Source organism: Leucoraja erinacea, chromosome 12 (genome assembly GCF_028641065.1).
Source record: "Leucoraja erinacea ecotype New England chromosome 12, Leri_hhj_1, whole genome shotgun sequence".
NCBI lineage: Eukaryota > Metazoa > Chordata > Chondrichthyes > Rajiformes > Rajidae > Leucoraja > Leucoraja erinaceus.
Genome location: NC_073388.1, coordinates 13,393,388 through 13,406,029, shown reverse-complemented (window position 1 = coordinate 13,406,029; position 12,642 = coordinate 13,393,388). Strand labels below are relative to the sequence as shown.

Below are 12,642 nucleotides of genomic sequence, written 5' to 3'. Positions count from 1 at the left end.
CATTAAAGATTAAGTTTAGAAAAAGCTTTGCGGCTTTTATTCGTTGCTGCAATTATGCAATACATGGCAACTTCTCAGAAGTTCATATATTATAGGACAGAATTAGGCCATTCGGCCCATCAAGTCTACACCACCATTCAATCGTGGCTGATCTATATTTCCCTCTCAACCCCATTCTCTTGCCTTCTCCCCATAACCACTGACACCCCTACTAATCAATTTGGATTTACTAAATTTTATATGTAATCTATATTTTTGTGTGTTTGATAAGTCTATGTTGCTGTCAGGAACAGTTTCTTCCCAGGTGTTATCTGGCAACTAAACCATCTATCACTACCTAGTGAGTGGTCCTGAACTATCATCTACCTCATTGGAGACCCTCGGACTATCTTTAATCGGACTTTACCTTGCTCTAAAGTGACTCAACGTTATTCCCTTTATCCTGTACCTGTACATGGTGGATGGCTCATTTGTAATCATGTGTTGTTTTTCCGCTGACTGGATACGCAACAAAAAAGCTTTTCACTGTACCTCGGTACACGTGGCAAAAATATTAATTAAACCAAACAGCATCGTTGTGCATCGGCAACAAACTCAACTTGCCTTTGTTTGACTTAATCTCTATAATCTTTAAGCACATGGACCATATTGCTCTCACCATCGTTGTTGCTTGCACCCCCATTTTGACTAAACTGCAGCCGCACGCAGATGGACCATGAATTTACAGGTAGAATTGCAATATTTTATGTTACTTACCCTCGATTTTAGAAGATACCAGTTTAGATCCCGATTACTCCAGTCCCAGCTGGCTAAATCCAGATCCACCTCTCCCAGAAAACTATTCCGGCCCAATGTGTCGTTATGCCAGATGGACAAATTAAGTGTTTGGATCAGGAGAACGCTCTTCTCGATTTTATACTGTTGGGAAATAAATAAATTGTATAAAAACTTAATTATTCACCTAGTTGGTTACTATTGTGGTAAATTAAAGCATTTCCTCTTCATCTGTGAATTGGCCATTAGACGTCCCTTAAGTAGATAAGACCAGGCACCAAATTAACTAGATAGTAAGACAGGCACAAAAAGCTGGAGTTAAAGCCCTGTCCCATGGTACGAGTTCATTCCAAGAGCTCTCCCGAGTTAAAAAAAAATCAAACTCGTGGTAAGCACGGAGAATGAATGTAGCCGGTACGTCAGAGCTCGGGGACGTCTCTTAGCGCTAATGGCAGGTACTTGGGAAGACTCGCTAACGGCAGGTAAGCACGGGAAGACTCGTGAAGATTTTTCAACATGATGAAAAATGTCCACGAGAGTCCCGAGTATCGACGAGTGGCCATTACCGTAAATCTCCGAGTTCGAATCAGGGCAAACTCGGGAGAACTCTTGGAATGAAATCGTACCGTGGGACAGGGCTATAACTCAGGCCAGGCAGCATCTCTGGAGAGAAGGAATGGGTGATGTTTTGGGTAGAGACCCTTCTTCAGACAGATATTAATTCCAATGCTCTATGTAGAATCTGGAAGACAACACTTGCCTACAAACAGGGACCAGATATGAAAAGTGATTAATTGTGGAAACACTGGAACAACCCAAAGATGTGAAAAAAGACACAAACTGCTGGAGTAATTCAAAGGGACAGGCAGCATCTTTGAAAGACATGGATAGGCGATGATTCAAGTTGGGACCTTTCATCAGATTTATTGTAGTAGGGGGGAAGAAAGCTGAGAAAAGAGGTTGGTGCGGGATGTGGCATAGAAACATAGAAATGACTGTAGGTCCAGGAGTAGGCCATTCAGCCCTTTAAGCCAGTACCACCATTCAATATGATCATGGCTGATTATCCAGAATCCCTGTTCCCAGTACCCTGTTCCTGCTTTTTCCCCATATCCCTTGTTTTCTTTAGCCCTAAGAGCTATATCTAACTCTCTCATGAATACATCCAGTGAATTGGCCTCTACTGCCTTCTGTGGCAGATAATTCCACATATTCACAACTCTCTGGGTGAAAAAGATTTTCCCTCATCTCAGTCCTAAATGGCCTACCCCTCATTCTTAAAGTGTGACCCCTGGTTCTGGACTCCCCCAACATCGGGAACATTTTTCCTACATCTAGCCTGTCCAATCCCTTAAGAATCTTTTGCCTGGCAAGTGCAATCTGAAGGAGGCTCGAGACCTGAAACGTCACCTATCAATGTTCTCCAGGGATGCTGCCAGACCCGCTGGGTTACTCCAGCATTTTGTGTCCTCTCTTGGTAAACCAGTCCCCGCAATTGCTTGCTGGTACATTCTGCACTTCCAATACAAGGTTTCTAGCAAGTTGCTGTCTCAGTGTGGATAGAAATATCCCATCATTATACCTTCAATATTTCATTGTAGAAAGGACTAGTGTTTCTCTTCTTGACAGAAGTCTTCCTCTTGCCCATGCGTGCCTTATCTGGAAGCAAGTAGGTCTTTACATACCTGTAATTAGCCAAAAACAACATCCTTCAGTTGCAAAATCAATAATAAAGTCTAGCATTTCAAACAATTCGAATGCTATCACTTATCTTGCTATTTCCTCTACATCCTCTCAACATTAGTGGGAGTTTTTTTGTTTGCTTTAGAGATATAGCACTTCGGCCCACCGAGTCCACGCCAACCAGCGGTCCACCCACACCAACACTATCCTACACACACTGGGGACAATTTACAATTGTACCAAGCCAATTAGTCTCCAAACCTGTACGTCTTTGGAGTATGTCTTACTCGATAGCACAAACAAGCTGGAATGTTAACGTTCAATCTCAGTTTTGCAAGTAAAGTGGTCTTAGTCAGTAATAAGGAATGTTTGAGTGGCTAGAAGAGGGAATAGAGTCATAGAGTTATACAGCATGGAAACAGGCCCTTCAGCCCAACTTGTCCATGCCATCCACGAAACCCTATCTAAGCTGTATCTCTCTAAACCTTTCTTATCTATGTACCCGTCCAAATGTCTTTTAAATGCTGTTATAGTACTTGCCGCAACTATCTCCTCTGGCAACTCATTCCTTACACCCACCACCCCCTGAGTGAGAGTTGCCCCTCAAGTTCCTTTCACCTCTCATCTTAAACCCATGTCCTCTGGTTCTCGATTCCCCTACTCTGGGTAAAAGACACTGTGCATTCACCCTATCTATTCCCCACACAAGGTTAAATAATGCCTTAAGGAGCTCCAAATATCGATTCATATTCAGTGATTCTCGCATTTGTACAAGTTTTAACAAGGGTTCTGAAACATTATTTAGGCATTAAAAACTGCAATAGAGCTTTAAAATGAATCACAGATTCACTAGCACCTGTTTTGCATTACCAATCAGAGCAAGAATATAATTCCACATGAATAATAAGCAATCAGGTGCCTTTTATTGTACATTTTATCGTCACTATGTTGATACACGTGATTTTAGCTTCGGAAAGTAACCCCTCGTTGAAGAGAGGTGGTCAAACATCAAGAGGCACTGAACTGACACAGGATGCTTGCCTTGTCTCGCATAAGTTAAAGAACTAATGTGAATAATGTCAGTGAGGGAGGAACAGCAAGTGTAAATCTGGCGTAAGCACAAGTGTAAACTACAGACTATAGAGCCACTATATCCCCCACACAAAGAGGTAATGTTCAATCAGATATATTTATACCCCAATAATCAGCAATTCAGCAATACTTTTTCTTACAGCATTGTACAGCCTCTTGCCTGTTAGGATTGACAGATTCTTCCGAGAAAGGAAAGGTTAGCCCATATATGGTTATGCTGAAGAAGCTGTTTCTCTGCAGATCAAGCACTTGTTTTTTTTTACTTTGTTGACTCACATTATAATCTTATACAGTAAAGAGGCGTATCTGGTAGAGGTACCAGGGGCCAGAGTTCGATCCTGGTACCTCAGGTGCTGTCTGCGCGCAGTTTGAATTTTCTCAGTGGCCGCGTGGGTTTTCTTGGGGTTCTCCAGTTTCCTCCCTCATCCCAAAGACACACAAATTTGTAGGTTAATTGGCGTCTGTAAATTAACCCTAATGTGTAGGGAGTGGAAAAGTGGGATAACATAGGACTACTGTGAATGGGTGGTCGGTGTGGACTCGGTGGGCTTGTTTGCACACTGTATCTCTAAAACTAAACAAAATAATGCAATAATCCAGCATACATGCTGGACGGGTGCGTTAAATACAACACAGAGAGCAGGGAAGTTGAGCCATCAGAGATGGGATTGTTTCTCTATCGGTGTCACCTCTGCCACGATGCGGGCAGGAGAGTTTAAAAAAAGAAGAGGAGGAACAATGGAAAAGACAAAGTCTACTTACGCATCTGTCCGACCCTTCTTCTCATCCACCACGGCAAGATCCTTACACTGACTCACATAGATTTGGAACACTTTATTCTTCTCGTTGTAATCCAGAGCAAACCGAACAGAGCCCTGAGCATCAATGCTCCCAAAATCAGCACTGTAAACGCTCATGATGCTTCCACTCACCTGAAAATGACATTAAATGTACTGTTATATCTACAAACCCATCATATCACTGTACGGACCGGGCCATGTAAGGTTACAAGAGCTCGTTAATACAGGGAATTTGTACACAGAAATATCACATTGTTATATTCTAACTGTAGTTGACCCACGAAAAAGTGAAACTCCTCAAATAATCTACCATCGGGAAGCAAACTGCAAACTTAAATAACTTTATTTTTATCCAGAAATATTTAGACTGGTGCATGGGATTCCTGGGATGTCAGGACTTTCATATGAAGAAAGACTGGATAGACTCGGCTTGTACTCGCTAGAATTTAGGAAGATTGAGGGGGGATCTTATAGAAACTTACAAAATTCTTAGGGGGTTGGACAGGCTAGATGCAGGAAGATTGTTCCCGATGTTGGGGAAGTTCAGAACAAGGGATCACAGTTTAAGGATAAAGGGGAAATCCTTTAGGACCGAGATGAGGAAAACATTTTTCACACAGAGAGTGGTGAATCTCTGGAACTCTCTGCCACAGAAGGTAGTTGAGGCCAGTTCATTGGCTATATTTAAGAGGGAGTTAGATGTGGCCCTTGTGGCTAAAGGGATCAGGGGGTATGGAGAGGTGGCAGGTACAGGATACTGAGTTGGATGATCAGCCAAGATCATATTGAATGGCGGTGCAGGCTCAAAGGGCTGAATGGCCTACTCCTGCACCTATTTCCTATGTTTCTATGTTTCTATGGATAGGGCAGGTTTAGAGGGATATGAGCCTAAAGCAGCCAGGTTGGACTAGTGTAGATGGGGCATGTTGCTCAGCGTGGGCAAGTTGGCTGAGAGACTTGTTTCCACGTTGTATGACTGCATGATTCTATTATCTGGAAACAAAAATAATATTCTTTAGTAACTAACAGAATCTTTAACGAATAATCTAATTGTTTTTTCCAACAAAATAAAAGAGATACTGCTAATGTTTTTGAAATTATGACGACATTTTCTATCCATGTCAGCATTCTACACCCAATATCATTTACCTTAATTTCGCCCACTAATCTCGTATGTGGGACCTTATCAAATGCCTTCTGAAAGTCTAGGTACACTACATCCACTGGCTCTCCCTTGTCCATTTTCCTAGTTACATCCTCAAAAAATTCCAGAACTGACCATATTATGGTCACTACCTCCTAATGGTTCCTTAACCTCAAGTTATTTTATCAAATCCGGTTCATTACATAACATTAAATCCAGAATTGCCTTCTCCCTGGTAGGCTCCAAATACAAGCTGCTCTAAGAATCCATCATGGAGGCACTCCACAAACTCCATTTCTTGGGGTCCAGTACCAACTTGATTTTCCCAGTCTACCTGCATATTGAAATCTCCCATAACAACCGTAGCATTACCTTTACGGTATGCCAATGTTAACTCCTGATTCAACATGCACCCTATACCTAGGCTGGTGTTTGGGGGCCTGTAGATAACTCCCATTAGGGTCTTTTTACTCTTACAATTCCTTAGTTCTACACATGCTGACTCCACATCTCCTGTTTCAATGTTACCCCTTGCAAGGGACTGAATTTCATTCCTCACCAACAGAGCTATCCCACCCCCTTTGCCTACATGTCTGTCTTTTCGATAGGAGGTATGCCCTTGAATATTCAGTTCCCAGCCCTGACTCTCTTGCAGCCATGTCTGTCTAATTCCCACAACATCATACTTGCCAATTTCTAACTGAGCCTCAAGCTCGTCCACTTTATTTCTTATACTTCGCGCATTCATATACAACACTTTGTCCTCTGTATTCACCTCCCCTCTCGCACCGCTCGCAATTGGCCCTGACCTTACTCTCTTATCCCTTCTCGAACTTTCCTTCCCATTAAATCTACTCCAGCTTTTGATGTCGATCTCCATGTCTCTGTCGATGTGTGGTAGCAGCCCAAACGGCTGCGCCACTGTGCTGCCTAAATGAGGCATTACAATTGCACATTGCGGAGTAACAGACAAAACACAATTGGCGAGCTAAAGCTCTCCAACAGTCAACTAGAAGCTGATGGAAATACTTCACTTGGTTTACCATTCCATCTACACTTACAGCAGCCTCTGGCAGCACATTTTCTAACTCTTGCTCTTCATGGGGCTCGTGACTTTCAAAACAACAAGGTCTTTTACTAGAGTGCACATGGTCTCTTTATCCTTAAATTGAATTCACAGGTTGGAATTTGAAGCCTGGTTTGTACCTTTACTGTGCTAGTGCCATTCTGTGGCAGTTCAGGTAACCGAGGACTCTGGTTCAAATAAATCTGCTTACAAATAACTATTCTTCAGCCTGCGGTAACAACTGATACCAAGGTCTTTTCAAAACACTGTGTACTCACCTGTGAACGCATTCCAACACCAAAATCTGTAGCAAACCATATACGTCATAGACAGCTGAGAGGACAAACAGTAGGCCAGGCAGCCTCTGTGATGGAATGGACAGGTGACATTTCAGGTCAAGATGCTTCTTCAGATCGCAGAAGGATCCTGACCCAAAATGCTGCAAGTCCATTCCTCCACAGATGTGACCTGGCCTGCTTAGATCTTCCAGCACTTTTTGTTTTGCTCAAGTTTCCAGCACCTGCAGTTCCTTTAGACTTTAGAGATACCGCGTGGAAATCAGCCTTTCAGCTCACAGAGTCCGCGCCGAGCAGCGACCAATCACCCTGTATACTAACCTACACAAACTAGGGACAATTTTACAACTTACCAAAGCCAATTAACCTACAAATCTGGACGTCTTTGAATTGGGGGAGGAAACTGGAGCAACTAGAGATAGCCCACGTGGTCACAAGAAGAACGTGCAAACTCCGTACAGACAGCACCCATAGTCAGGATCGAACCCGGGTCTCTGGCACTGTAAGGGAGCAACTATATTGCGCCACTGCGCCACCCCTCTTCTTTGCGTCTCTATTTTACTGAAGATCATAGTCAGTAGAGTTAGCAGAATCATCAACAGGATACTCAACATGACAAAATAATTTGAATGTTTGTAGTACAGGGGAGCACATACAGCTTATGCTAGAATAATTAAAGCAGTTTCCAGCCAACAAATTTTCTTGCTAAGATTTTGTATGCTACTTGTGAATAAATTCATACCGAAGATACAGATGCCATATCTGAAGAGTGGCTGGCATCACTCGGAGTCTTCCTGTGCCATCCAACGTTGAAGCTGATCTCTGAAGCTGAATCAGATTCGCTCTGACAAAAAAAGACAAGCAAGTTGAATAAAGCTACTCAAAATCATTTCGAATAGAAATCGCACAGAATCCACAGATTTAGCTTGGTTTAGAGATACAGCGCGGAAACAGGCCCTTCGGCCCACCAATTCCGTGCCAGCCAGCAATCACCCCGTACACTTGTTCTATCCTACACTTTAAATTTTTACCACAGCCAATTAACCTACAAACCCAGTGCATCTTTGGAGTGTGGAAGGAAACCAGGGCTCCCGGAGAAAACCCACAGAGGTCACGGGGAGAATGTACAAACTCCATACAGACACCATCCGTAATCAGGATCAAACCCGGATCTCTGGCACTGTAATGACAGCAACTTTACTGCTGCAAAACAGTGCCGCCACAAGACCCTTTGTCATAATTGAGGTAGAGCAACATTTCAAACTTCGATTATTCATTTGTTTGTGCTATCAAGTAATTTAAAAGCAGTTATAAAATTCTTGGTCCTTGCACAGAACAGGAGATTTATGTTGGTTTTGCTGACTCCAGCTCATGATGGATCAGCCTGAATATAGTGGACTCACCAGGGATAGCCACAAAGTGGGTAATTCCAGGAGCTTGCCTTTCCCAGCTACACAAGGCTCACACTGGGAAAATACTCTGCCCCGCTGCTCCCCATGGTATAAAGGCTGCTCAAGGTTAGTTTATCAAAGAGAACATATTGTTCTCGAAATTGCCTCGGAAATGCAATTGTTTTATTCTCTTAAGAAATACAGCAGCAATCACTCAACACCAGCCATTTCCCACAAAATGCTCACAGGAGGAATTATCCTGTAATTGTTTGCAGTTGGTTATTTATTTGAATGCGGAATAATAGCCAGTGCATCAATGAAAACCCCACTGAATTAACAAGATGCGTTTGACATCCAAACAATCGTCTTAACACATAACTGGACACCTTGTTATATTGTGTCATGAGCAAATCAGTGTTGATTGAAAATGAGATCTGAAGCAGAATTGCTTCACAGCGGAAATAACATATGAATGTTGGGTTTAAAATAGTTCTCAAAATTAAAAATGTCCTTAATTCCATTCATTCAGTTATGCCCCAGCACGTACTTCAACTCATGTTATTCTATTCACGTTGATGTTTCATACCTCAGATATCAGCATTGGGACAGACTTGCTCAGTTCCTTCACTCTGAGGTTCTCCAATCCTGGAGACCTCATTACAGATGACTTATCATCAGCCGATGACTGGTCACTGCCTGGGGAAAAGAATTAATATTGGCATTAAAATACTAAATCTGTTTAGACATCAACCAAGGACACTTAGCATAATGATATGCTTTGCCTACATCTTGCACAAAACATTATAACGACAAAGAACCGGTTTGGACAAGGCCAAGACTTGGCTTAATACCCAATATTACCCACGCCTAGCAAATATTACCTGTAAGAATCACAATGCCAAGATTAAGAGAGCAGGGGGAGGGTTCAACTAACTTTCTGAGATCATAAATAATGGTGTAAGGGAGCTGAATCAAACAGGTCAGTCACTGTGTCGAAACGAGGAACTGCCGATGCTAGTTTAGAAACTAAAGTTTACAAAGTGTTGGAGTGACGCAACAGGTCAGGCAGCATCTCTGGAGAATGTGGATAGTTTAGTTTAGAGATACAGTGCGGAAACAGGCCCTTCAGGCCCACCACGCCCACCAGCGATCCCCGCACATTAACACCATCCTACACCCACTAGGGACAATGTTTACATTTATCAAGCCAATTAACCTACAACCCTGTACATCTTTGGAGTGTGGGATGAAACTGAAGATCTCGGAGAAAACCCACGCAGGTCACGGGGAGAACGTACAAACTCCGTACAGACAGAACCCGTGGTCGGGATCGAACCCGGGTCTCCAGCACTGCATTCGCTGTAAGGCAGCGACTCTACCGCTGCGCCACCGTGGCCGCCCGGTGTCGTTTCAGGACAGGACCTTTCTTCAGGGTCCCGACTCGAAACGTCACCTATCCATGTTCTCCAGGTCAGGTCATTGCCCATGTCACTGACCACCTACACTGATGCTAAATGCTTCTCTACTCTGAAGGCACAATAAAAACACCTAATTCTACAATCCATTTCCACTGCCAGATTCAGTGGTTTTCTTTGGACAATTGCCGAACTGGACATCACCAGCTAATATAAAACAATTTAAGCATTTAAAATGTGTTTGATAATTCGGCATCATTGCAAGTTAATTAATAAAGACTATTATGTACTTTAACTACATTCATACTGACTCCAAACATTGGAATATAGCAAAATGCAATAGGTAATACAGTATGCCGAAACTCACTCTGAATTTCTGAAGTAGACCTTCCAGCCCAGATGTAATATCAAATGTTCATTTCTCTCCACAGATGCTCTCTGACCCGCTGAGTTTAGTTTTAGTTTAGAGATGCAGCATGGAAACAGGCCCTTTGGCCCACCGAGTCCGTGCCGACCAACAATCCCTGCACAATAACACTATCCTACACACTATTGGGACAATTTACAATTTTACTGAAGCCAATTAATCTCCAAACCCACACGTCTTTGGAGTGTGGGAGGAAACCCGGAGAAAACCCGCGCAGTAGCCAAGAATGTACAAACTCCATAGACAGCACCCATAGTCAGGATCGAACCCGGGTCTCTGGCGCTGTATGGCTGCAAATCTACCTGCTGTGTCACCGTGTTCTTCCAGCTGTTCTCCATCCATGCTTTGCATAAAGTTAATGTTTCTTCAAAATGTTTAGCATCATAGAGTCAAGCAGCATGGAAACAGTTCCTACTGCCCAATCTGTCCAGGTCGACCAACATGCCCACACCGACCAACTTGCCCACACCGACCAACATGCCCCATCTATACTATTCCCACCTGTCCATGCTTGACCCATATATATCCTTCTAAACCTATCCTATCCATATAATAGCAATTAGCTCTCCTCTAATTCTCTTACCGCCTTTTACTCCAGGGAAAATTCACATTGCCAATTAACACACACACACACACACACACACACACACACACACACACACACACACACACACACACACACACACACACACACACACACACACACACACACACACACACACACACACACACACACACACACACACACACACACACACACACACACACACACACACACACACACACACACACACACACACACACACACACACACACACACACACACACACACACGGAGGTTTTTTTTTATTCAATGAGGAGTCAAAAGGGAGATACCATAGAAAACAGAGCACGCACTGTTAAAATTAACAGTCAAAGCTTGGACACGGTGAAATATTGTGATTGGATTACTGCCTGAGTTAGATTTTAAAGATTCATTACACAGTTGAATTAGGTCCCTTATGGGTGTAATTCTCACAACAAGGCCTGTTCTGGGATAGAGGGAACGTCCATTGTTTGCCTTACAATGCCGTTTGTACAAACATAATGTTGGGTTAAAGGTCATCAGGTCGAGAGTTTGGAAAAGGAAGTGGAAGAATGCTGACCATCCAGTCAGCAGCTGGTATTTCTAGATCTGGAGACTGAAAACTAAGTACAGCGTACAGAAACGTTGCCTTCATTTTGGCAGAGCTCAGTGCTAGTTAACAGGGTACATTGTTAAACGGGTCGTGCCCAAATGCAGTGAATTGGGCCTCAGACAATCCAGTCCACTTGAGATGCAGACAGACACAATCCCAAGTCTGAAACATGCTGGGAATGGTTCCAAATCTTTACAGACTCACCAATGATCTGTGAAATTGAGAATTATATCTTCATATGAACCCAGTTCAAATAAAACGCAAGCCCAGTAAAGATGAATCGAAGAGAGAAAAAAACCCCACCGGCTTTGGAATGCTGCCAAACCCGCAATGATTTACTGTTATGAAATTTATAACATTAGATTAAATAGACTGCAACCAAAATGTCTATTGTTCTGTTCATATCAGGAAAAAAAATAATTATTGTTTTGAGGTGTTATCTTGTATTATTCCTAAACATTATTTAGAGGGTGGTTCTGAACGACTTCCTGCAGTGAAGGAAACGGAGCACATCTCAGATGCCATTTTCAGGTTCAACCGAGAGAAAACCACTGCAGTGTGCAACAGAATTAGAAGTAAGACATACACAGAACTCTTGTACAGGTAAAGGTTTTCATACTCTAATCTCTCACCATCGCCTTTTGTTTCGTGCTCATGCACCGAGGAAGCGATCGTTTCCCCTGAAAGAGAATAATGAATTGAGTTCAGCCAGTTTGTGAGTACATTCACCGAGTTGGCAGATGCGTTAAGGCAAATGTAATACCCTCCTATTACAGGAATTGATTGAAAGATACAGCATCGATCAATAATCCATGCCGACCATCACATGAGTTCTATGTTATCCCACTATTGGTTCCATTCCCTACACATGCAGGACAGTTTACAGAGGCTAATCTACCTACAAACCCGCACGTCCTTGGAAGGAAACCGGAGCACCTGCAGGAAACCCACACGGCCACAGGGAGAACCCAAAGACGTCACCCAAGGTTAGATTTCCCTGGATGACATTTACAGGGCCCGATGCTTGCGCTGGGCCACAAACATCAAGCAGGACACATCCCACCCTGCCAACCACCTTTTCACTCTGCTACCCTCTGGGAGGCGATTCAGGTCTCTGAAGGCTAAAAAATAGTTTCTACCCATGTGCGATAAAAGAACTTAACTCAAACAGAGAACACTGGGGGAAGCACAATATAATTCGGGGTGCAAGATAATGCGAAATATTCTTTAAAATATTTTAATACCTATTTATTTTTTTCTTTACTGATCTTGTGTATATGTGAGTCAATGGCTGTTGTGTTGTGTTCTTTTTAAATCTTTTATCCTGTGTCTTCTATGTACACACCGAAGGAGATGCAATGGAATTTTGTTGTACA

At 42.9% G+C, this 12,642-nt stretch overlaps 1 protein-coding gene across 1 annotated transcript in view; it reads right to left on the bottom strand.

Annotated features, from left to right (window-relative positions):
* LOC129702075 (synaptotagmin-like protein 2) overlaps positions 1-12,047 on the bottom strand; it is a 29,248-nt gene extending 17,201 nt beyond the window's left edge. Inside the window, exons 1-6 of the mRNA XM_055643619.1 lie at positions 11,899-12,047; positions 8,833-8,942; positions 7,598-7,699; positions 4,312-4,481; positions 2,357-2,459; positions 757-918 (exon numbers count right to left, since the gene is read on the bottom strand). Coding sequence (XP_055499594.1) covers positions 757-918; positions 2,357-2,459; positions 4,312-4,481; positions 7,598-7,699; positions 8,833-8,904 — 609 coding nt within the window. The 5' untranslated portion in view covers positions 8,905-8,942; positions 11,899-12,047. The remainder of the gene's footprint in view (positions 1-756; positions 919-2,356; positions 2,460-4,311; positions 4,482-7,597; positions 7,700-8,832; positions 8,943-11,898) is intronic.
* Between the last annotated feature and the right edge of the window lie 595 nt (positions 12,048-12,642).